Source organism: Eleutherodactylus coqui, chromosome 10, assembly GCF_035609145.1.
Source record: "Eleutherodactylus coqui strain aEleCoq1 chromosome 10, aEleCoq1.hap1, whole genome shotgun sequence".
Classification (NCBI taxonomy): domain Eukaryota; kingdom Metazoa; phylum Chordata; class Amphibia; order Anura; family Eleutherodactylidae; genus Eleutherodactylus; species Eleutherodactylus coqui.
The window spans coordinates 41,422,225-41,446,672 of NC_089846.1; the positions used below are offsets into that span (position 1 = coordinate 41,422,225).

Below are 24,448 nucleotides of genomic sequence, written 5' to 3' on the forward strand. Positions count from 1 at the left end.
CAGAAGTGAATGGAGTGGTGGTCAGGCATGGGCACCACAGCTCCATTCACTAGGACGGCTCTGTGTCTGCCGTTCTTATGATCCCTGTGGGTCCCGGCGGTTGGACCCACAGCAATGGAAACCCATCTGTGAATATTTGATAAATGTATTTAGTGAAAAACCTCACAAGTCTGGGCATTAAGACAATTGTGTTCTAGGGTTGCAGGCCATGTCATTCACTCAACGGCCTGACTAGCTGGCTACATAGCCTGGTTAAGACGTGATTCAAGCGGATTATACTAGAGCAATTCTGTAAGCTTTCTGTCTCTGTCAGGTACATACCCAGACACCCAAGTACTAACCTGAGGAGTGTAGGGTCCAGGAGTCATTGGATCCAGGCTTTCTAGATCAGCATCATCTAATGCAGCTTCTTTAGCTGTGCAAATGTCCTTTTCTAGTTGTGTTAGATGCTCATCATACTAGTTCAGAGAGAGAACAAAGGCCGTAAATCAGTCGACAACATAAAGCAGTGCAATGTATGGTTCACTTTACACTCACCCATACTCTACTTACCTCAGCGAGAGTCTGGCTACAAACATTGACAATTTCCTGTGCAGTTTTACTATACTGACTATCTGGCCCTGTGAATAAAACAAATCAAGTTATGGTCTTATGTATCCACATTCACAATGTGGTAAGTCATCAATATGACAATAAATACATCGAAAAATCCTAAAAAAGGAAAATGGAGTTACAAAATGAAAAAAAGTGAAAAAAGAAAGAAAAAAAAAAAGGTGCCTAGCTATCAAGCCCCACCACCTTGGCTAGAATTCTAAAAATTTACTCCAGAAGTCTTACAAGTCCAGGAAGAATACCGTTTGAAGTAATCAGTGTCATTCATAAGAATTAAAGAATCGTAGAGTTGGAAGGGACCTCCAGGGTCATCTGGTCCAGCTCCCCCCCCCCCCCCAATGCAGCATCACCAAGTTATCGAAGGCAGATATCTGTCCAGCCTCTGTTTGAAGACTTTCATTGAAGAAGATAAAGTCCTGTATCTCCTACTTCATCTGTCTACCCCACACTCCTGCTTGTCGTTCTGCTAACGATCTTAGACCATGTTCTCCCATCATTCAAACCTTCCACTCTGTCTACAAGAGTTTTCCTGAGCTGCACCAGCTCTCTCGAATGCGCTACCGCTGCAATCAGGTTAAATCACCAATATCCACAGTTTTAAGCATGCCCTAAAACACAACTCTTTAGAGATGCCTATAACATTTCATAATCTAACTCTTCTCTGTCTAGTCTTCTACAGTCTCCCTTACAACCTGATCCCTTTATCCAACAGTATCCCCCTAAACTCCACGCACCCTAATGCACTTCGTAAATAACCAGCTGGTGACAGGAGGATCATGCAACTTCATGTATACGCCCTTTTTTATTAAGAGATGTCTGAACCATTATACAGAACAAGCACTACTTTTACCTCGTCACCCCCATTTCCTCAAGGATTGTAAGCTCTTGTGAGCAAGGCCCTCAATCCTATTGTTCAAATTGTTTATTAGTTAATACTGAATGTAATGTACGATTTTTCCCATGTACCCTTGGATTTGTTAAATGCTGCAATATATGTTGGTGCTATATGAAGATTATTTCACATGTGCTCTTGTCCATGATACCATCCCAAACAGTCTAGAGCAGTCTCAGCTTTTTTCTATTGTGGCCTCACCAGCAAGATGATGATACCTGAACCTCACTGCTGGTTGTAGTTCATGCCAAAATATTTACTCAATGTTTCTTAAAATGTGTTTTCTGAACCCAATTAAATAGTAAAATAAGCACAAAATTAGTCACATTTGTTGCTGATTCAGAGACTATCACATCCAGTGCAAGGTCTGTGTCATATATGATCATTTCTGTAAAATAAGCCTCAAAGAACTAGGAGGCCACTTCATGGTTGGAGAAGCACGGAGAACTTACCATTGTATTTTACACTGTTTGCGGAGATCAAATTAACATCAGACAGGAAGATTTCCCGATTTTGATATTTGTGTTTGGAGATATTCTGAAAACAAGAATGAACACAATTCATTCATGGGACTGGAGTCGGCAGTGAACTTTGCACACTTCCCCGCTTAACTACAGCTTAAAAGGGGTTGTCCCGCGAAAGCAAGTGGGGTTATACACTTCTGTATGGCCATATTAATGCACTTTGTAATGTACATCGTGCAATAAATATGAGCCATACAGAAGTTATTCACTTACCTGCTCCGTTGCTAGCGCCCCCGTCGCCATGGATCCGTCTAATTCTGATGTCTTCTTGCTTTTTTAGACGCGCTTGCGCTGTGCGGTCTTCTTCCTGGTGAATGGGGCCACTCGTGCCGGAGAGCTGGTCCTCGTAGCTCCGCCCCATCACGTGTGCCGATTCCAGCCAATCAAGAGGCTGGAATCGGCAATGGACCGCACAGAGCCCACGGTGTACCATGGGAGAAGACCCGCGGTGCATCGTGGGTGAAGATCCCGGCGGCCATCTTGGTGAAGGAAGAAGAAGGAAGAAGTCGCAGAGCGGGGATTCGGGTAAGTAATAAAAATTTTTTTTTTAACACATCCTTTAGGGTTGTCCTGCGCCGAACGGGGGGCCTATGGAAAAAAAAAAACCCGTTTCGGCGCGAGAAAACCCCTTTAACTACAACTTCGCCGCTTCAGGTCGGAGTACAAGCCTGGTATGAGTGACTGCCTCATAGATGCGGCTAGTTCACCAAGAAAGGGGTGTAATAAGTGGTGAGAGACTTCGTATTTTGCTCTCTGTCTCCGCAATACTCTCCCAAGAATTCCCATCAGATAACGGAGACTGATGACGATTGTATTACGAGGAAGGAGTGTATGGCTAACCCAAGTGTAACAAAGACTTTATTGGGAAATATGTGCCAGAAGTGTTGTACTCAAGACTGTCGCAGTTTGCACTTGGAAAATCAAAGTTGAAATGTGGAATAAAAACAGTGTGCCTCTGGTTCAAACTACGCTTTGATTTTTGGACTCTTATGCAGCTCTGATGATTCAATTCTCTGCAGAGGCACTGGCGTCACGTGAACAGTTAAGTTATTTCATTAGCAAAACCGAAAACTTTTACGCCTGCGTGCAGCTCGGCTGGGCCACGTCTAGAGGCAACGGGTGGAGACAGAGTTATCGACCCATCCTCTTGTTCCCCGCTGTCTCCATAATTCATGGCCTGACCCTGGACGCTGCACATGTATTCCTATACAGAATACTAATGCCATGCAAGAATTCAACCCTGTTCTTCCCCTCTTCAGAGAACAAAAGGGTGAAAGAGTACACAAATGCTCATGTTTTGGGTAAAAATGTAAACTAGAAAACACTAAAAGGTAAAATAATGAAGTAAATCACCAACCTGCCGAATTGTCTCCAAATCCATTGGGTTGGCAATGACTTTGTAATAGTCTGGAACAAACTTTTTATTGACAGGATGATGGAAAGGCCATGACTATAGAAAACAGAAAAAACATATTATGAGTAATCCAGACTGGACTAGATTATTCCTGACCCTTGGCATAAAATCCATCTACAGTTATCCTCCAAGTTGCAATGGCCTCAGGATACAATATTTTCAACACACAATGGTCTTTCCCGCGCCACAGTAACTTGAAACCAGATTCAACATATAATGTCACAGACAGTGCAGATCTGCAGAAAGTGCACCTTATTGTTAAATCCAGCCAATCAGCATAGGCATTTCACTGCTAAAAGACATGCATTACTGAAATGCATACACTGATTGTCTAGTAGCGCCTCTCTACAGTACAATGCGGTATTACATGTACTGTACTGCGCTTTACCTGTGCCAGGAAGAGTTGCTCCTTCGGATACCAGGTGAGGGCGGCTCCATGTTACTTTCTTGTGTACTGTGTGTTCTGTACAGACCCTTAAGAAGCTGCAGTCCGCACATAGAAAGTGATTTACAGCTCCCTGCAGCTCTTTCTGCCTTTTATTTGTAAAGACTTACTTTATCTGTGTTAGGACTTGTCAACAATGACATTAGGCATTTTCGTTTCTCTGTTCTGTTTGATATTTAATATTTTGGGGCTTTGGAACCAATTACCAATTTTCCAAAGAATTCTGGTTTCAACACACAACATTCATCCTGGGACCAATTAACATTGTATACTGAGGGACCGCTGTAGTCTCCCATATACCATTGGAAGTATTCTAGAGGAGGGCCTTCATCTTCCCATGGTCTATGTCACTAACATTCATTAGTCTTACTATGGTAAAGAAAAACTAATGAAATGTGGCCTTCAGACATATAATCTACAGCCGTGTCTATCTACACATACAGCTTTGCATTACAAACTCTCTGATCTCCGTAAGCGGCAATTACAACTTAAACAATAACACGAAGAAGCATATATGTGTGCATCACAGCATTTAGGAGAAAGCTGAAAACACCACCTACATCTGGCACTGCCATCATCTTCTGCGTCACAATGTTATCCAAGATAAAGGAGAAGGCTACTTGGTCGTCGTCATCCAGCAATGGGTTAATTGCTTTCTCCAGTCTTGCTAGCTTGTCCTCTTTCTGTAAGCAGAAGTGTACATTTCTTACAAACCTAGAAATTGTGGTACATTCAGAGAATTCAGTAAAGATAATTAGCTTTCACACTTGGGACTTGCATGGTCACCTCTGAACATCTTGAGCATTTGTATTTTTGTTTCGCCCTTGCTTAATTCGGGTATGGGACTCTGGGTTAAAACTAACTTATGAACTATACTGGGTAGCATGCTTTGTACTAGATCTCTGGTCATTGCATTCTTAAGCTGCGATCACACAGGTGTCAGTAAAAACGCAACGTTTTAAGTGTGGTGTTGTACTGCAAATGCGTTCGTCAGTGGCTTTTAACACACCCCATCATTGCAATGAGTGATGAAATGCGTTAAAAAAATAAAAATCACTGAAAACACACTAAAATAGAGCAGATAGCTTAAAACAATTGCAGCATAAGAACCGCCGCGCTCGCTCATTTGTCTGGGAAACTGCATTGAAATCAATGAAAGCGTTTTACAGCTTTTAGCGCGGCGGTTGAAACACCAAGCTAAACGCTGTAAAAGACGGCCTATGTGATAGTGGCCTTATACATCATACATCACCTGGTTCTGCAATAGATCCACTGTACCCAACACCGCAGTGTTATATAACAGTTAACTCTCCGTGACATCTTTATTAGAGATGAGCGAGTATACTCGCTAAGGCACATTACTCGAGGAGCGAGTAGTGCCTTAGCCGAGTATCTCCCCGCTCGTCTCTAAAGATTCGGGGGGCGGCGGGGGAGAGCGGGGAGGAAAGGAGGGGAGATCTCTCTCTCCCTCTCTTTCCCCCACTCCCCGCCGCAACTCACCTGTCACCCGCGCCGGTCCCGAATCTTTAGAGACGAGCAGGGAGATACTCACCTAAGGCACTACTCGCTCAAGTAATGTGCCTTAGCGAGTATACTCGCTTATCTCTAATCTCTATCAATGTATTAGCAGAATGTTTGCAGCTTACCTCTCTCAGTTTTTCATCACACAAGTCCAACATTTCCTGGGAGATCTGGGTCAGTGAATGCTTGGGGCCTAGTGTTTGAGGAAATTATACACAGGTATTTATACAAAAAGTTTCTAATAAAGGAAATCAGCACAGATATCACATTTTAACGCCCTCACCATTATAAAGGATGCTATTCTTGACTATCAGCTCCACCTGTTCTCGGAACTCTTCACGGGACGGGTACATTCTCTTGCGTACGTTTTCTCTTAAGGTCTGTAGATCCATGGGATTTGTCACTATCTTGTAGTAATCCTTCACCACTTTAGCATTAACGGGGCTCTGGAAAGGATAAGTCTTCCAAAGAAAAACAAAAAAATGTCAAAACTACAAACATCTTAGGAACACCAAAATCCTAATGATAGATTTTTCTTTACGCCTCTGTTTAGGAATCACTAGAACATGACTTTTCTTCCTTGCATGATAACCTTAGGGATAGGGTTCCACGGCAACGTTTAGTAGCATGCGAGATACAGTAAAACCTCAGCATTACTGTAAATCACCTTCAATGTTTTCCTAAAGATCCAACTTGAACTTATAAATGGTGGTTCCTAACTAGAGATGAGCGAGTGTACTCGCTAAGGCAAACTACTTGAGCGAGTAGTGCCTTATGCGAGAACCTGCCCGCTAGTCTCAAAAAATTCGAGTGCCGGTGGGGGAGAGTGGTGAGTTGCGGGAGTGAGCAGGTGGGAGCGGGGCAGAGTGAGAGATCTCACCCCCCCGTTCCTCCCCGCACTCCCCGCCCCCCCGCCATTAAAGTCGAGAGTGCATCACTGCAATGTCATGATTTACTGCAGAGCACAAGGCACTGTGTCACTGTGGAGCCCAAACCTAAGGCCGGCCGTATTCTACATGCGGAATCCATCTGTGACCCAGCGCACCTGCAATATCAGTAATGCGCAGGTGGTCATGTGCAGTATAGATTTCTGCTAGGCGATGATGCGGGTACCTGCCGTCCATATGCAATGTTAATTGTGCATGGGTTGCAGGTTGGACAGCTTCATTGAATTCAATGGAGGCTGTCCGCCTGGAGTCCGCAGCAAAGTAAGACATGCTGTGATTTTTTCGTAGAATACGCAATTTGTATCCATGAGTGTGAGGGCAAAAGCAAATACTCCTACCTTTCAATACATTTTAATTTGCGGCGGATCCTCCGCAGATTCCGCAATAGGAATCCGGTGGTGTGAAGCCAGTCTAAGGGTGCTTTTAGATGGAGCGATGATCATGCAAAAAAATCATTCAAACGAGCGAAAGTCTATGATAATCGTTAGGTCTAAAAGCAAGCCAATGACTGGACGAACGAGAATCGCTCACTTCTAGCTCATTGTTCAACTTATACATGCATTAAAATCGTTGGTCGCTCGCTCTCTGATCGTTCCGTTTAAACACTGATTGTTCTGTGTTTCACATTAATTATGTAAAACATTGAACAATACTGAACGATTCTCATTGAATGAGTCAACGATGAATCTGCCTGTCCAAACAGACTGCACGAGAGCGAAGCAGCTAGCTGTGATGTCACCCGCTCGTTCACTCGTGCAAATGACAATCGTGCCACCTAAAAGAAGCTTCAAGTACAATTGTACATGTAATGATGCAACTTACATTGGGCATATCTCTCATATCATTGATGATGGACTCCAGGACTGAAGACAAGGTGACCATGGGATCAGTTCTTCGACGATGTATTGACTTATGAGGTCGCTGATAGAGACAAAGGAACACAATCTAAGCTTAGGCTTTCTAAGCATTACATCAGTTGATGCTCATTTTTGTTATGATTATGGAAGGCTAGGTCACAGCTCAGAATGAAAGGCAAGCAACATTGAGGGCAGAACGCCTGCTGGATTCTACAGAACGATGTATGTAGCCCCATTATACGGTGCTTAACCCTTTTGTGACCAAGGGTCATTGATGCGCCTGTGTGCAGGGGAAATTCTGCAGTTCTGATATTTGCACTTTCAAAAAATCATAACTTTTTTAATTTTTCTGTGACATTTCTATACTTTTTTGGGGGAAAAGCTGTATTTTTCAATGGTACCATTTAAAGGCACCAGATAACGTATATGAAGATGTTAAAAAAGTCTCTAAGTGGGGCAAAGTGAGGGGAAAAAAACCTCAAATGCACCATTTGTGGAAGGAAGGGGGCTGTTTTAACGCATTCATGGTGCAGTAAATATCACATGTCTTTACTCTGCTGCTCAGTACAATTTTAGTGATCTCACATTGATTCACTTAAAATACAAAAGGTTTGCTTTCTGTCACCATATTGTGACCACGATAATGTTTTATTTTTCTGTCGATGGAGCTGTGTGCGGGTCTGCTTTTTGCGGGGCGACATGTAGTTTGTATTGTTACCAATTGGGAATTTACTTTTTGATCGTTTTTTACTTTATTTTTTGTGAAGACCGAGTGACGAGAAAAAAAAGCAATTCTGCCACTGGAGTTTTGTTTCTGACCAGTTAACCATGCAGGATTAACAATGTGATATTTTAATAAATTGATGGAGCAAGACTAAATTTTCAGTTTTTAGATTGTCTGTTTTTTCGATGTAATGCTTAAAAAAATAAAATCTTAAAGGGGTTGTCCCGAGGCAAAACATCAAAATTTTAAATTAGCCCATTCCCCCTGTCACCCCCCGGCATAAAATAGCACTTTAAAGCGGTTTTTAAACCGCTTGCTACTCACCGATGTGATGAAATATAAACTTATAAAAATCTTCTCCCTAAGATGGCCGCTGGTCCTTTCCCAGGGATGCACCGCGGGTCTTCTCCCATGGTGCACCATGGGCTCTGTGCGGTCCATTGCCGATTCCAGCCTCCTGATTGGCTGGAATCGGCACATGTGACGGGGCGGAGCTACGCAATGACGCGTAGAAGGGGGCGGAGTCAGATCGCCGCTTGTGCCCGGACCGACCAGAAGGGAGAAGACCCTTCTGCGCAAGCACGTCTAATCGGTCGATTAGACGCTGAAATTAGATGGAGCCATGGAGACAGGGACGCCAGTGCAGGGAAGGTAAGTGAATAACTTCTGTATGGCTCATAATTTATGCACGATGTATATTACAAAGTGCATTAATATGGCCATACAGAAGTGTATAACCCCACTTGCTGCCGCGAGACAACCCCTTTAAGTTTACTTCTTTTTACTTTTTTTTAAAAATAAATCTGCAAAGCGAACTTAAATATGCCATTGTCTAATATGCATTGTGCTGACTTTTACCAGCTACCTATTAAGGACATGGCCCAGGTACGTCTTTAACCGGCAAACAAACATGGCATCCCTGCCATGACACCGTCAGGGAATGTGATTCAAAACATTTCAAACCCAATTCATCGGGACATTTAAATGCTACCGTCAAAACGGATGGCGGCAGTTAAAGGATTAACAGCTACGATTAGAGTTATCTTCAATCACGGCTGTCAAGAACAGCCGATACCCACAGTGTAAGAAGGTGTGGATGGGCTAAAGACATGCAGTTAGGACATATATAGCCATATGTATGAAGGGAAGGGGTGAAAATGGCAGACTACTGTTAACTACAAGCTCACTAGTATGTTGTACGGAGAAATATTAACACTGTGCCACCAGTGGAATTCCTTAAAGATGCGCATCATCTTACATACAAGTTGTATGCATTGAATTCATACTAGACTTTAAACAGGTCTTATTTTACCTGTAGGATACAAGCTTTTATCACCAGAGGACATGGTAATTCATTTACATCCACTAACCTTCCTGCTGTTCAAAAGGTTATGGGGCAGGAAGACGGCAGCATAGGGCCCTAATCAGTGCATTTATTTGGGAGGAGGAGTTCAGCGTCAGACAGTACACACTGCTGTGCTTACTACCTTTCCTTCCCGATTTCTGCACATTTAAAGCCTTTCCTATTTATTTTATATACATTATGATTTTAACTGGATCTATCATAATAAAGTCCTTACATTTAAGTAATCACAATGCACAGTACTCCCCACTCTTCTCTTCTTTTTCGGAGGTAGCTGCTGTTTGGGGAACTTCAAGACCAAGGATTTCCTACGAACCTCATCCGCACTAGAAAAAAAAAGTAGTAAGTAGGTATGAATACAACTTACATCCATCTCCTTACGATAACATAATGATACTTTTAAAAAGAGAAATGTCCTTTCAGTGCCTTAAAGGGGTTGCCAGACCAAAGCAAGATATCCCCCCTGTGCATAGGTACACCCTCACTGATCCTGAGAATATGGCTGACACTTCCCAAACCGTGGGTAGCAGGGAATGCACATGGACACCTCTGCTCCATTCAATGTGACTACCAAAGCTAGCAAAGATCTTGAACTCTGATATCTTCATCAATCCCACTGAAGTGAATGGAGTGAGGGTGCAGATGTGCCCACACTTCAGGGAGTACCTGGGCTGCATCCTCTGGATCAGTGGGGGTCACAGCGGTCAGGCCCCCATCAATCAGCAAGTTATTCCGTATGAAAAACAAAGGTTAGCTTAATTTGGTGGAAATACCCATTTAGATTGAAGCCATACCTTTCAATAAGTTGTTTGCCCAAAACAATTTTGGTTCCTTCCACTTTGATCAACTCCTCATTATCATTATGTATCACTGTCTTTTCCAACTCCTCTTCCTGCTCCTCAGTCATTGCCACCGGATTGGATGGAGGAGCATTGGTTTGGTAGTAGAGTGGACAAAACTTATTGGTTCTCATGTGTCCGATTGCTCCACAAGCTCCACATTTTAGCTGCAAGAAAAAAAATATATAGATTACAAATGAAGATAAAAATACCCCTGATTATGTGCTAATTGCAAGTTGTTGGCTTTTCTTTATGTAACCATCTGCCTAGTTCACGTTGCGGTTGTCTGCGCCATTTGTACACAGCAAGGTTTGCTCTATTCACCAACCTTCAGATCTGGACGTTCCTTCATTTTCTTGGGTTTCTTTTCGGGTGGACCTCTTAGTTTTTCCTTTTCTTGGTTCCGTTTCAGTCTTCGAAGCTGCTCTTGGATTCTTCTCCTCTCTTTCCTCATCTCCTCACGATGTTGTTCGTCAAAGAGGGCAAATTTCCGGCTTTAATACAGAACAGCTCAGGGTCATGTAACAATACAACATGACTTTTCCTTAAGGTGTCCCATGAATAAAGTAAGTAACACTCACATAAACTCGTCATCTTTAGTGGTACGGATTCGACTATAAGCATCAATGACAGCTGGTTTGCGCACGGTCTCACATCGTACATATTCTTTGCCATCCTCATCCCTAAATGTGCGGTAGATTTTCAGTCGACGTCCACTAGCTGCCGAATTTAAACTGGTCACTGAGGCGGTGTCATCATCCTTGTGAGAGCCTCCGGGAGTGGTTGCCCCTGCAGCTAAAAAGAATACGTTATTTACCAGATGGAAAGGCCTTTTAATAAAGTAGAAGACGAAAAAGACTGGAAGACTCGAAAGTCCAGCAAGGCAACTTGGTGTGGTAAGGAGGCAACAGGAACCTGCTGCAATCGTGATTTGGGCAGCATGAACCTGGTGAGAGAATCCCTTTAAAGGTGTTTTCTCACTTATGACATTTATCTCCTTTCCATTTCTTAGGGAATAAATGTCAGATCACTGACTGCTGGAATCCCCCTACAATAACGGGATCTGTGCAACCCGAATTCTCCATGAGAATGGAAAGTGATGTACACGACGCCCACTTTATTCACTTCTATGGGACAGAGGAAAATTGTCGAGTGCATGAATCTCCCTCCATCCTATGGAAATGAATACAGCGGTAATGGTACAACGTGCACTGCTTCTCCATCCTCATGAGAAATTTGGGGCGCACAGATCGCGGACATGCCAGGATCCCAGCAGTTGGACGTCAGCGATCCAACATTCATTCCCTATTCAGCGGAACAGTGAGAAAATCCCTTTAACCCCTTAACACTGTACGTTCAGGGTATGTGGGGTTTGTATTGAGAAGGATGAGAATTCAACCCCTCTCCATACAATATGGGTGTCAGCTGTTGCTCACAGCAACAGCTGATCGTGGCGGTTAACCCTTTAAATGCCACCATCAATTCTGACATCGGCATTTAAATTCCCTGATTGAAGAGGAGGAGTGACAAACGCCCCTCCTGCCCAAAGATGCTGGAATTCTGTTTTGCTTCCTTTTCATTTTAATTTTTGCCAACTTTTTCAGTACATTATAAAGAACATTAAATAGTACCATTGTAAAATAAAACTAGTCTTGCTAAAAATAAGCCCTCAGGCATCTACGTTGATGGATAAAAGTGTTATGATTTTTTGAAAGGGGGGCAAGAGAAACAAAGCTAAATGACAATTGTTTACAATACTCACAAAACCCTTTTCTGTCTTTTTTGTCCTTTCGGCTTCGTTCTTTATCATTACCACTGTCTTCCCCCATTAACATCCTCTGCAGCTCTTTTCTCTCTTGCTCTTCCCGCTCTCGGGACAGCTGAGAACTCGTCTTCTTATTCTGTAGCATGTTCTCAATGTTTTTCCCCATTTCCTCAAAGTCGCTGTCTTCGGCGGAGCTGCTATCTGTGTCTGTGGACAAAACCTCTGCAGATTCTAAGACTCTGGAAAAGGCAAGAAAGGGAGTAAAAAATGTGACCACCACTGTAAAATACTCCACGTAGGCCATCAGCATTAACATGAAATAACATGACAAGTAGAGAAGAGAAGCTTCTTTCCTTCCACCCAAAAAAGTACTTAGAGACCGGTGTTCCTATTTATAAAGAATTGTTTAAACCAGTTCAAAGATTTTAGGAATATCGCTTTGTTCTAGTGATCGGCGGGCCCATATCAGCCGGACCCCTGCTAATCACAATGGTTGGACCTCACCAATCAAAGTTATTCGCTGTCCTTGGCAAAACTTCTGTAAAGTTGAATTGCTTTTTGTCCCCAAAATACATGTTTTTGTGTAAAAGTATTAAAACGCATCCAGACCGTCCCACAGAATAAACGTTCGTACTTGTTTTTACTGCACAGTAAACAGTGAAAAGAAAAAAGTGACATTTCTGTTTCTTTGCATCTCCCCACAACAAAAGACAAAAAATTAGTATTAGCTAACGAATACATTTATATGTACACCAATATGGTGCCATGGAAAACTACAACTCGTCGCTGCATTTCTTGAAATGTGACAATAGAAAAACTTGCTCGGTCCTTACTGTTGAAAATACATATATTAGGGGGCTAGAACGATTAAAAAGTAACTCCATCTGGCACATGAAATCATTTCCACCCTGGCACTAACCAGGCAACATACCGTATATACTCGAGTATAAGCCGAGTTTTTCAGCACTTTTTTTAATGCTGAAAAAGCCCCCCTCGGCTTATACTCGGGTGAAAAAAAACCAAAAAACACAATACTCACCTCCCAGCCGGCGTCTGTGTCCCCGGCGGAGCAGCAAGCTGCTTGAGAATTTCCCCCCCCCCCCCCCCCGCAGAAGTCAGCGTTGTGTAAGTGCTGTGATTGGATCGAGTGCCAGCCAATCACAGCCGGTGCTCGATCATTCACAGCCATTCAGTGAATTACATCACTAAATGGCTGTAATTGGTTTATCAAGCGCCAACTGTGATTAGCTGGCGCTCGATCCAATCACAGCGCTTACTTATACAGCACTGATGGGTAAGGTGATGACAGCGGGCAGAATTCTCAAGCACCTTGCTGCACCGCCGAAGAGACCATCGTGGAGGGGACACAGATGCCGGTTGGGAGGGGAGTATTGCGTTTTTTTTAACTTAGTATATACTGGAGTATAGCTAGGCTTATACTGAAGTCTATAGGTTTTACCAGTTTTTTTTTGTGGTAAAACTTATTGACTCGGCTTATACTCGGGTCGGCTAATACTCGAGTATATACGGTAATATTTTTCTCCCATTTGCTCCCATGCAACCTCTAACTTTGTTTTTAAAAGAGAATAATGTAACTTTTGCGACTATAAAAATCAGCGTGTGCAGCTAGTAGCTCTGGTAACGATGTCTCGTACTGCCTTTCCATGCATTACACAGGGAAGTGTAGTATGATCAATAGATATAGTCATGTTGGTCGCCCTAAATTGTGAATTGGATGTGGAAAGAACTGGAGAGGCTCTTCAGAGGCTACAGATGTGTTCTATGAAGCAGAACGCAACAGACAGTGTGCAAACTCCAAAGAACTGTAGGGAGAGGCAAAGATGACTGAAGGGTTAGCAGTAACCTTAAAGGGGTTCATCCAGGAAGCAGCTGCTGGGATACACCAGGGTCCAACATCGGTGTATCCCAGCAGCCACTGCCTAGATTAAAAAAAAAAGCGAATACTAGCATCACTTGGGCCCTTCTTGCATTTTCTTTCCTTCACATGTAAAAAACAGGTGACACACGGATGCAGCATGGCCATAAAAATAATGGCCAACAAAAATACACATACAAACATACTGAAAAACTGTATTTTTTTCAAAAACTGCATACTTCCATGTGAATGAACCCTAAGACTAATTTCATATGGGTAAGCGCGATATCGGACCGTCAAACGCAGCCAGATATCGTGCTTAGATGTTCAACACACAAATCTTGCGCCATTTTCTCAGCTGTGTGAAAGCGGCCTAGGGGTATGTCCATATATTGTGGAAATGCTGCGAAATTGGCTGCGGAAAATCTGCAGCAGTTAACAGTACCGTCAGAGCGGAGGCAAGTTCAAGAAATCCCATTCCCACACTATGGGAAAATAATCCACAGCGCAAGCTCACCTACAGTGTGGATATTAAATCTGCAGCCTGTAAAATGATGCAGCTAATTTTCAGTGTAGATTTCACCTCTTCAAATGAGGGGGGGGTGAAATTTGCACCAAAATCCACATATTAGGCCGCATGCAGATGGCAATATTTAGTCAGCATTTGTAAGCCATAACCAAGCAAGGATCCAAAATACTGAAGAGATGCAAATCTTTCCTCTGTAGGTTCCACTCCGGGTTTTGGCTTCCAAATACTGATGCAAAATACCGACCAAATATTGCTGCATCAATGGGATCTTATATGCGGATATTGATGCTGAAAATGTGAGCGCAGATTAATGGCATCTGCCGGAAGCGGGCGCGAGGAGTGACGAGAGTGGGACGCACAGGGCTAAAGCTTTGTGGCCGTCCTCCTCATTCCTGCTACGTAAAGGCACATTGTGCCAGATATTCTATTATTCAGAGGGTGGATGTGTCATTACACTATGTAGTATGATAACATGGCTGCTGCACTATTAGCCCAAACAGCGCCAAACATATTGTGCCTTTTGAAGCCTAACAAAGAATACAGCAGACTCTATTATGTGCTGATTGTATTCACGAGGGGAGCGCTCCCCACCCTTCTGACTAGGGGCTTTGTGTCCGCATATCAGTCAGCGGTGAGAGGGGCCAGTCCTTCCCTCATGAGTACAACAGGCAGACAATCATCAGTCTTCTGTATTCTTTGCTAGTCTTCATAAGCCAAAAAACACAACATATTTTGAGCATTTGGGGTAATATTGCAGCATATTAGGATGATAGGACTATTTCTGGTATATTTGATATTTATGATCAGTGAAAAATCTATTGGTGTAGCATCGCTAAAACCAAACATACAAGCTTCAACGTACTATAAAATTCGACACGCCTGAACCAGTAGGAAAAAGCGGCAAACCGATTCACTGATGGAGGGGGGGGGGGGGGGGGGGGGGGAAGGCGTATCTGTACTACATACTTGTTCTGAAGATCAAATATCCGCTGGCACTCCTCTTTATATCTTTCTTGATGTTCTGCCACTGAGAAGCGTGACCCTCTAGCAAATTTGCTCATCGGCCCCTCACCGGATCGGGCTTGCTCAGTGGACATTGTTCTCACAACATCAATGACCTCCCAGCGAGAAAGCTTCTTAATCTAAAAACAAAATATAAGACAGGGATAAAAGCAAAAAACAACAAAACCATGAAAATAGAAAAACAACAAAACTATTATTAAAACAGTCCATCACCATAAAAGCATCTATAATAAATAATCCTACTGGGACGAAATGGTCCTGCGCCCCTCAGACATGAGCAGAAGCAATAATGGCACTGCTGGAACGCCTTCATATCAAGGGTGCAATATCGCATCAGCAGCCATTATATATAGAAAATACAATAATATACCATAATTAACATATAATTAATATCAAATATTGGTTTAATTATCTACGTGGGTTATATTTTTTAGAGTATAATTAATTTCCTATATATAATACTCAAGGATGTACCAGAATTTTACAGGGCTTAAGTTTGGAATTTGTTGAATCAAGATTTTACAAATTCGTGAAACAGTCGTCATGGACCTCAACAGATGATCGATGAAAAAGTGTATTTTGCGATGTAGGCTTGTGTGAGTGATTGAGAGACGTAGCTTGGCATGGTTTGTTATACAGGGTTAGCTACAGAAAAGTAGCCCTGCACCTCACTCTTATGCGCATAGCAACCAATCACAACACAGCTTTCATTTTACTTTAGCAGTATAAGAAAAGAAAGCTAAGCTGCTATTGGTTGGATTGTGTATTGCAACAAAAATGTTCTTTTAGACAGCTTTCATTAGAGAGTGGTGCCAGGCTACCTTTCTATGGCCCACCGTATAGATGCTATGGTGATGATGAGTGAGTGTGAGGTATAGCATGTAGTGCTATGTAATGCATACACATGAAGCAGAGTTGGTTTGATAACAAAAAGGGCACCACATCAGGCTAAAGGCCCCATTACACGGGACAAATGTTGGGCAAACGATGCCTGACACTCTGTTGCACGGGAGCTAGTATCGCTGGCTCGCTCACAGAACGTCTGCAAGAGATTTCTCTCCTTGTTCTCCCCTGTCCCTCTCCATTGACTTAACATAGTGGCCGCTCAATACTGAAGGGCTGCTTTTTACACTGAACAATCATCGTTCAGCTCATCGTCCATCGTTTATGCAGCATAAACGATTGACAATGAGCAGATTGCTGATCACTCATTGTTCAGTGTAAATAGTAGCTGTTCAGTACTGAACTTCCGCTATGTTAAGTCAATGGAGAGGGGCAGGGGAGAGCAAGAAGAAAAATCTTCTCAAGCCGCTCCGCTATGATCCAGCGATACTAGTTCCCATGCGGGGACGAGTGTCGGGCAACGTTTGCCCGACATTTGTCCCGTCTAAATGGGCCTTAAGATGTATGAACGTGTGTGTATATATGATAGACCGACAACTTAAATTAAAAAAAAAAAAAAATCCATCCCCTAGACGGAGTTGTTGGAATCGAATGAAACTTTCTCTGTGTGATTGTAACATTGATATTAGTAAGTGATTACAATATCAGAGCAGAAGGATCATTTATTGCGGAAAACTGAACACTTGAAGGGAGTCTTTAGTACCCTGTTGTACTGCCTCTAACTTGGATACAAGATGTGATACAGTCAGGCATGGAGGCTCTAGTACCCTGTTGGACCGCATCTAGCTTGGATACAAGATGTGATATTGGCGGGCATGGAGGCTCTAGTACCCTGTTGTACTGCTGTCTCTAGCTTGGATACAAGATGTGATACAGGCAGGCATGGAGGCTCTAGTACCCTGTTGGACCGCATCTAGCTTGGATACAAGATGTGATACGGGCAGGCATGGAGGGTCTAGTACCCTGTTGGACCGCATCTAGCTTGGATACAAGATGTGATATTGGCGGGCATGGAGGCTCTAGTACCCTGTTGTACTGCTGCCTCTAGCTTGGATACAAGATGTGATACAGGCAGGCATGGAGGCTCTAGTACCCTGTTGTACTGCTGCCTCTAGCTTGGATACAAGATGTGATACAGGCGGACATGGAGGCTCTAGTACCCTGTTAAGTCACCTTTAGCTTGGATGTAAAATTTAATACAAGCGGGCATGGAGGCATACACATTCTGTATGGTATCCTGCGGATATATTGAACCCCATTTACTGTAACTGAGCCTCTAGATCGTGCAAACTCGTAGGCTGCTGAAGTTGGCGGCCCAGATGGTCCCATACATGCTCTGACAATGATAAATCTGGTGACTGGGAAGTCACGAAAGTGTGAAAATGTTGTGGAGGCATTCCTGTGACCCCCCTGTGTGTGTGGCCGAGCATGATCCTGCTGGTAAATGCCTCTTGTAAACCCTATCATGAGAGGACCACATGTGGTTGAGCTGTCATTGTCCCTTCTACCACTACTAGGGGTAACTGACTGTCATATGCGACAGCCCCCCAGATCATCACAACCGCAAAGGGGGCAGTGTGCCGCTGCACAGCTAAGGCAGGCAGGATTAAGGTGTTACCCCCTAGGTCTCCAGACATGGACACGGCCGTCATCAATGCCCAAACTAAACCTGAATTAATCTCTCAAGACAACATGGTTCCACTCCGTAGCAGTCTAGTTTTGTTGTTCACAACACCATTGCAAACGTAGGCGATGGTGGGTAGATGTCAAAGGGAGTCCAAGTAATGGGTGCCGTGAGACCAAATGTGCTTCAGCCAAGCGCCTGACACGAGGACCTTAAAAGCGACGGTGACACCTGTCTCTGGACAGAGGACAATGAAACAGTTGGAGTTGCTCATGCTTGTCGGATGATCAAAGGATCCTCACTAGTAGTGGTTTGTCAAGGGCATCCTAAACCCAGTCGCCTTGTGTGCGTGGCCTCATGCATTCATTGGTCCCACCACCTACTAGTCTAGTATTAGGTCTAAACTCAAAAGATAGGATCAAGAATGAAATATGACCTTTCCTTAAAATTCGTATTTCACCTTTGAACTTCTGCTTTATAAATAATTGAGAAAGGTAAATAAAATGGATAATGCGCTGTCACAGGCTTCACATATAGGGTATATGGCAATCAATGTACTGTAGGCAAGGATAAGTTAAAGGATGTACATGTATAATAAACATGTAAAGGTATATATATTATATACACACATTCTTTTTATTTTACTTTGTCAGCTGTATTGTACTGATTTGGCTTGTTGAACCAAGACAGTGAATCGCCCAGATCTAATCTGAAGTGGACACGGAAGGTCTTCAGACAATTATGGTTCTTTGAATTCCAAATTTCCAAACTTACCTCTTCCTCTGGTACTCCAAATTTGCGAAGCAACTGTTTGGCATTTTTTAAGGAAAGTCTACGCAAATCTGCATCAGTTCCAGTCACCGTTTTCTTCACTGGCTGAGGCTCTTTATCATCTTGCTGTCATAAGAGGGAAAGTTAGATCATTAATAACATTCTAGTTTAGGCCTTTTATGGTTATCTTCAACAATACCTGAACCAATCTTCAATCCCAAGTAAACTTATTACATGAAGGAAGTGAATCATGCATGATTCCATAAAAGGGGGGATAAGCATGGAAATGTACACAAATGCAAAACCTTGTGAAAGTCTGCATATTACTTAAGTCACATAAGTATCAAATAAAATTGTCTAACCTTTTGTTGTGTTGGTTTATTAGGAATCTTCACATAAGAGAATCCTTCACCACAGCCGGTTGGATCTGCAACTCCGGTCACCTCCAACAAACATTTTCCTTTCATAGCAGCAATAAATGCTCTTGTAGTGTTCCACGGTGCCGTTCTGACCTGTTCACATAAATGATCATGTAAGATTTGGAGATCCAACCACCACTAAGTGGATTATCATCACTTTCCAAGCGTTACCTCATCATCAATCTTCATCTGGAAGTCTTCTTCGTTCTCCTCATCTGGGGCAAAAAAAGATTTTTCTCCATAGCCAGCATCCTGCAAGAAAAGTATAGATTAGATCATGTTGTATGTTCCCTTAAATAAGGCAAATTGCTACATTCAGATATAATGGAGTCACAAAAACAGTAAAGGTAACAAAGATGATGGAATTTACATACCATCACATGATCACTGCGCTCCTGTGTAAGCTCACAGAGCTGTAAGACCATTTTGGCACTATTTAATTCACCAATCAAATCCCACCTAAGCTATAAGAACTTCCTATCACCTCTGATCTAAAAAAGCTTTTCCTCTGCAACCAAAGTGCTAGTGTATCCACGCCCTCATCATGGCCTTCACAGACTACTACACTACTCTCCCTTTCAGCTTAATCATCCTCTATCCTATACTCTGCTACATGTCTCTCTTCTCACTCCTATGAGCTGCCATACTTTAGATAACATATTCAATATCCATCTACGCAATGCAATCATTAAATGGGATGTACCACGAAGAGAACTTATGACCTATCCACAGAAAAAGGGGGTGAGTATCTGATTGGTGAGGATTCGACTGCTGAGACCTACACCATCCATGTGACTGGGTAGGTCCTGAATGTGCTCGAATGAATGGAAAAGGGGTTAAGGGTGTGCACTAGCAATCCATTCATTTCAATGCGACAGCTGGAGGTAGCTGAGCACTTGTACTCTGCTACCTCTGGCAATCCCATAGAAATAAATGAAGCAGTAGTGCACACGTATGATCACTACTCCATTTATTCAGAGACACTTGAACTCCCGGGTCCCCTGTTCCCAGCAGTCAAGACTCCCACCAATAAGATGCTTCTTCCCTATCCTGTGCATAGGAGAGAAGTTCTTTTCGTGGGACAAACCCGTTCCAATTGTCCCTCTTCACACGTCTTCACTTATTTCTAGATAACACTGCTGGACAACTCTAGGACTGGATAATATGCTACAACTAACATTTTTGTTTCCACAAGCTAGTAAGAACATTGTTTCATAGACTTTAAGCCTTTGCAATCCAATTTTGGATTCTCGGTTTCCTACCGGGCTCTCTCTTTCTGCCATTATACAATGGCGCCATCTGCTGGCTAGAGCCAGTACTGTGGTACAGGATATACTGGAGAGACCCCCCGACAACAGAGCGGCCACTAATATACAGTGAGAATACCCTGCCGAACGTCTTCCGACATCGAAGCTGTACAGCCTTCAATCAGAATGTCTTCAGACGTCAGACAGTGGATTGGAAAGGGTTAACACATTACGAACCTTTAAACGCTGTTCTGCTGCAATCATGCTGTAATATGCACAGCACTGCTCTGGAGACACCATTGCACGAATCTCTTCTTCCGTTGGCAAGCGGAAGTCTGGTTTCAGCACCCACCAATTAGAATCCATTCCTAGAATCCAAAAAACAGCACTCATAGTAATAACCTTCCTAGTCATGTTCATCAGGAGGGCAGCACTATGGGTACAGACCGTGCCACTAATTTCTAGCTCCTAAGCAAGCTGGTTCCATTCTTTAGGATTCACTGTAGGTGTAAATCTGTTTACTGAGAATGAAGGGTGAAAAAAATAAAAAAGGTTACCTGTTCTTTTAAAATCAGCGCACAGTTTTAGTCTCTTTCTGATGCTGCTCTCTGAATGGGAGGGAAAAGCTTTTTTTATGTCCTCCATACGAATCCTACGAGGTCTGTCTTTGCTTTTCCAAAAGAGACGATATATGAACACCTGATAACAGATTATTGACATAATTATTTCTCATTTAGGAATTTACGTCATATGCAAATTGGAAGAAGTCTTTGCGATCAACTACACACCTGCAAGAAATCACGGATGTGTGTGTTCGCCCTTTTAGAGTTTGGGCCAGGAACTTCAAAGAGAGGACACTGCTGTCCAACTACAAAAATGTCCACCAAATCTCGAATGTAATAGCCTTGTCGGGTGCGAATAATCAGGAAGTCTGTTTCAGGCATCTTGTGCAAGTAGATTGGAGACCTGAACAAATTATTTTCAAAAGCCTAAAAAAAAAATAATAATAAGTGTTCAGCGAATGTTCGGATCAGAAGTGATACAACCTGTCACCTGTGTTGGCACATACCTGTAAGAGCTGCCCTGGGTGCAGAGAGCCAAGGAATGGTGAGGTGTGACAATAGACTGTCTCGCCATACTTGCAGTCCGGTGCACCAGGGTCTTTCCCTGGTTTCTAATAAAAAAGAAACAATCAAAAAATGTTGCTCTTGAGTCTTCTATACAGTCTTACAAATACGTCTACAGTAACAGAATGCTTACCCTTTTGTAATAGTTCTTGATTTTAGTTGCCATGCCAACTTGCATCATTAATGGTGGGTTTTCTTCACTGTACTCTGCCAAAATGAGGTCTCCATCTTTGCCTGTAAGGTCTTGTGAAGTCCGCATGAAGAACATCTCTCCTCCACCAGATGCCTGGCGTTCTTGCTCTCTCATCTGATGCACAGAAGAGGAAATTATTAGATTAGATATAAATCTATGTGCTACAACCCTTAAAAAAAAAAGAAAAAAAGTGAATATGATATAATGCTGTGTAGAGGGGGTTGGACCAGATGACCCTGGAGGTCCCTTCCAACTGTACCATTCTATGAGAGTGCTGAAATGTAAGTATAACCCGATGGCAGTCTTCTACTACAGATAGTTAGACTATAGTGAAAATACTTATAGGGAAGCTATAAACGGTAGGTGGATCAGAACTTCAATGTAATGTAAAGCAAATACTATTTAACAACTTGTAAAAAAAAGTTACCTTTGCTTTCTTCTTGATGTGTTTAAGAAGCAGCTGCGCAGAGTGCGCTCCTGGCTGGGACAAGGCCCCAACTGAATATCTTTTCAGTGGTGGACGGTGGAATTGTCGCAGTTTCATTGGACCCATGTGGGTAGGGAAGAACGGCTGTCTGAGCTCTACTGCCGGGATAGAGTGCTGACATGAAGAAGAAAATGGACGTGATCAATGATGCAAAACACTTGAAGATAGATCACAGTCACTAGATGCATTATGTCCCAAGGTACCTTCATACTTAGCAAGATGCTACTTGCTTAATAAAATACGTGCTAGGAGATTCAGGTCTAGAAAAACCCTGGGGAAAACGAGATTTTTGTACTTACCGTAAAATCTTTCTAGTCTCGTTAATTGGGGGACCCTGGGTATAGCTACTGCCACTAGGAGGCGGACACTTAAGCAAAAAAGTGTTAAGGTCCATTTACACGGAATGAACATTGGGCAAGCGATGCCTGACACTCGTCCCTGTGTCTCCGCGCTCCTGCACAGGGGCTCGCAGAGCTGTCTCTCTCATGGAGCGGCCAGCAGGGGGGCGGGGCAGTGCAGGAGATTTCTCTCCTCTCGCTCCCCCGCCCCTCTCCATTCACATAACACAGGCGCCGTTCACTTCCAGAGCAAAGAATTTCAATATATACTGTAAGATAGTTATTAATTCAGCAGGAATACACTAGTAAGCTCTTTAGAGAACTCGACATAGTACTAATACCAAGGCTTTTGGTATGAATGTTGTGTGCTGTAGATGTACCAATTACCTGGATAATGTTTCCTCCAAACGTTCCCCGTAAGCCCTGCTGCTTTGGATAGTAAAATTCATCATTGGATAGGTTCCAGGGATCTTTGACCTCTGGCTGGGACATGTTCTATGAAAGGACACATTAAACAGTCTCGTATTACTCTCAACAGCCATAAATTATAGAGCAGCAATTATAGTTATCCTCTAGCCTGTTGAATATGGGATAACTAGCAGATCGTTGAACGTTCAACTGCTGGGACTCCTACTGATCATGAGATAAGGAGTTCCCAAATGAATGGAGCTCAGACAGCCACCCCTCCACTCATTTTAGTGGGACTGTCAGAGAAAGCGGAGTTCAGGTGCTTGGCTATCGAAATGAAATGAGAAGCAGCGCACATCCTCAATTGCTACTCCTTTCATTCAGGAACCTTCGGGATACCAGTTCTCATAACCAGTAGGGGTCACAGTGGTCGGACACTCGCCTATCAGCTAGCTATTCCCTATTCTGAAAATAGGGGACATCGTCTTTTTGAAGGATAGCCCCTTTAACATGTTTTATTAGGTCAGTGATGATCAGCCCAACACGGTATAGTAGCCTTAGGTGTGGCTCGAGCCCATCAGAGACCCCAACATTATATTCAAGCAAGGAGCACCAAGCAATCTTACCCTAAGGGTGCCTGCACACGAACGGAATTTCTAGCGCGTTATTTTAAGCACATTATCTGCCCCAGACCGCAGCCAATATACTCCTATGAGGATCCGCAGTTGTCCCCAGACGGACGGATTTGTATCGCGTTTTTTCACGCGCGTGAAAAAATCTGCGACCTGTTCTAATTTGGGTCGGATTCTGCGCGTGAAGCCTCCAATACAAGTGAATGGGTGCGTTTTTTCACGCAGTACATCCGCAGTGCAGCTGCAGATGGAGTCACTGGTTGCTATGACTACAGGAAGTAGGCATGGTAGGAGGCGTCCCAACACACAGCACAGAGCTTCACAGGCAAATGTGTAGAGGGAGATAGGTAGTATTTCTTGCCAATGCAGGATCTAAGAATGCAAAATCTGTAGTAAGGAATTCCTCTTGTGAATTTTTTTGCAGTGACTGAAATAAAGTCACGCTGGAGAAGCGCCCGAAAAAAGTTACATGGATTAACCATGCCCACAAAGACATCTGCTCACCGGGTGAAAGCATGTTGCCAGAATAATTTAACGGTGCTCGCACAAGCAAGAGGGACAAAACGGAGTCTGGGTATTGGTTTTTAAGCTGTTTTCCAAGGAATGGGCAGTTCTCTAGGGGTTGGGTTTACAATAAGGGGTGTCTGCTGGTTTTTCTGCGCGTTTTTTTCCGCAACACATCCGCGTATATCCGCGCGTGATTTTTCACGCATCCGCACCTATCCGCAAGCACATTTAGGTACCATACGCGCGTGAAAATCCGCTAGCGGAATCCGGAACGCTCGTGTGCAGGCGGCCTAAGTGATGAACCTTACCAACAGAACCTCACCACGTAAAGCATCCTCGAACCATCATATTGTGTCGATAGATGAAGATTTGCAGATTCCAAAGGTGTAATTATCACCTCTGAACTCACTGCCCCCCAGAAAGATGGTTGGGATACGTGGTGAATGGAGTCAATGAAAGTG

At 43.2% G+C, this 24,448-nt stretch overlaps 1 protein-coding gene across 4 annotated transcripts in view; it reads right to left on the bottom strand.

Moving 5' to 3' along the window:
* The window catches only part of TAF1 (TATA-box binding protein associated factor 1), a 67,135-nt gene that overhangs the window by 14,312 nt on the left and 28,375 nt on the right, over window positions 1–24,448 (bottom strand). For 3 of the 4 annotated variants that reach the window (XM_066580853.1, XM_066580852.1, XM_066580850.1), the window contains exons 12-35: window positions 22,828–22,935; window positions 22,043–22,216; window positions 21,556–21,729; window positions 21,365–21,469; window positions 21,084–21,284; window positions 20,853–20,994; window positions 20,533–20,663; window positions 19,220–19,300; window positions 18,992–19,141; window positions 18,633–18,755; window positions 15,275–15,450; window positions 11,901–12,142; window positions 10,720–10,933; window positions 10,467–10,632; window positions 10,094–10,305; window positions 9,517–9,625; window positions 7,178–7,276; window positions 5,692–5,869; window positions 5,534–5,601; window positions 4,448–4,570; window positions 3,386–3,478; window positions 1,957–2,041; window positions 553–620; window positions 342–458 (exon numbers count right to left, since the gene is read on the bottom strand). In XM_066580853.1, coding sequence (XP_066436950.1) covers window positions 342–458; window positions 553–620; window positions 1,957–2,041; window positions 3,386–3,478; window positions 4,448–4,570; window positions 5,534–5,601; window positions 5,692–5,869; window positions 7,178–7,276; window positions 9,517–9,625; window positions 10,094–10,305; window positions 10,467–10,632; window positions 10,720–10,933; window positions 11,901–12,142; window positions 15,275–15,450; window positions 18,633–18,755; window positions 18,992–19,141; window positions 19,220–19,300; window positions 20,533–20,663; window positions 20,853–20,994; window positions 21,084–21,284; window positions 21,365–21,469; window positions 21,556–21,729; window positions 22,043–22,216; window positions 22,828–22,935 — 3,339 coding nt within the window. The remainder of the gene's footprint in view (window positions 1–341; window positions 459–552; window positions 621–1,956; window positions 2,042–3,385; window positions 3,479–4,447; window positions 4,571–5,533; window positions 5,602–5,691; window positions 5,870–7,177; window positions 7,277–9,516; window positions 9,626–10,093; window positions 10,306–10,466; window positions 10,633–10,719; window positions 10,934–11,900; window positions 12,143–15,274; window positions 15,451–18,632; window positions 18,756–18,991; window positions 19,142–19,219; window positions 19,301–20,532; window positions 20,664–20,852; window positions 20,995–21,083; window positions 21,285–21,364; window positions 21,470–21,555; window positions 21,730–22,042; window positions 22,217–22,827; window positions 22,936–24,448) is intronic. The other variant, XM_066580851.1, reaches the window with a different exon arrangement.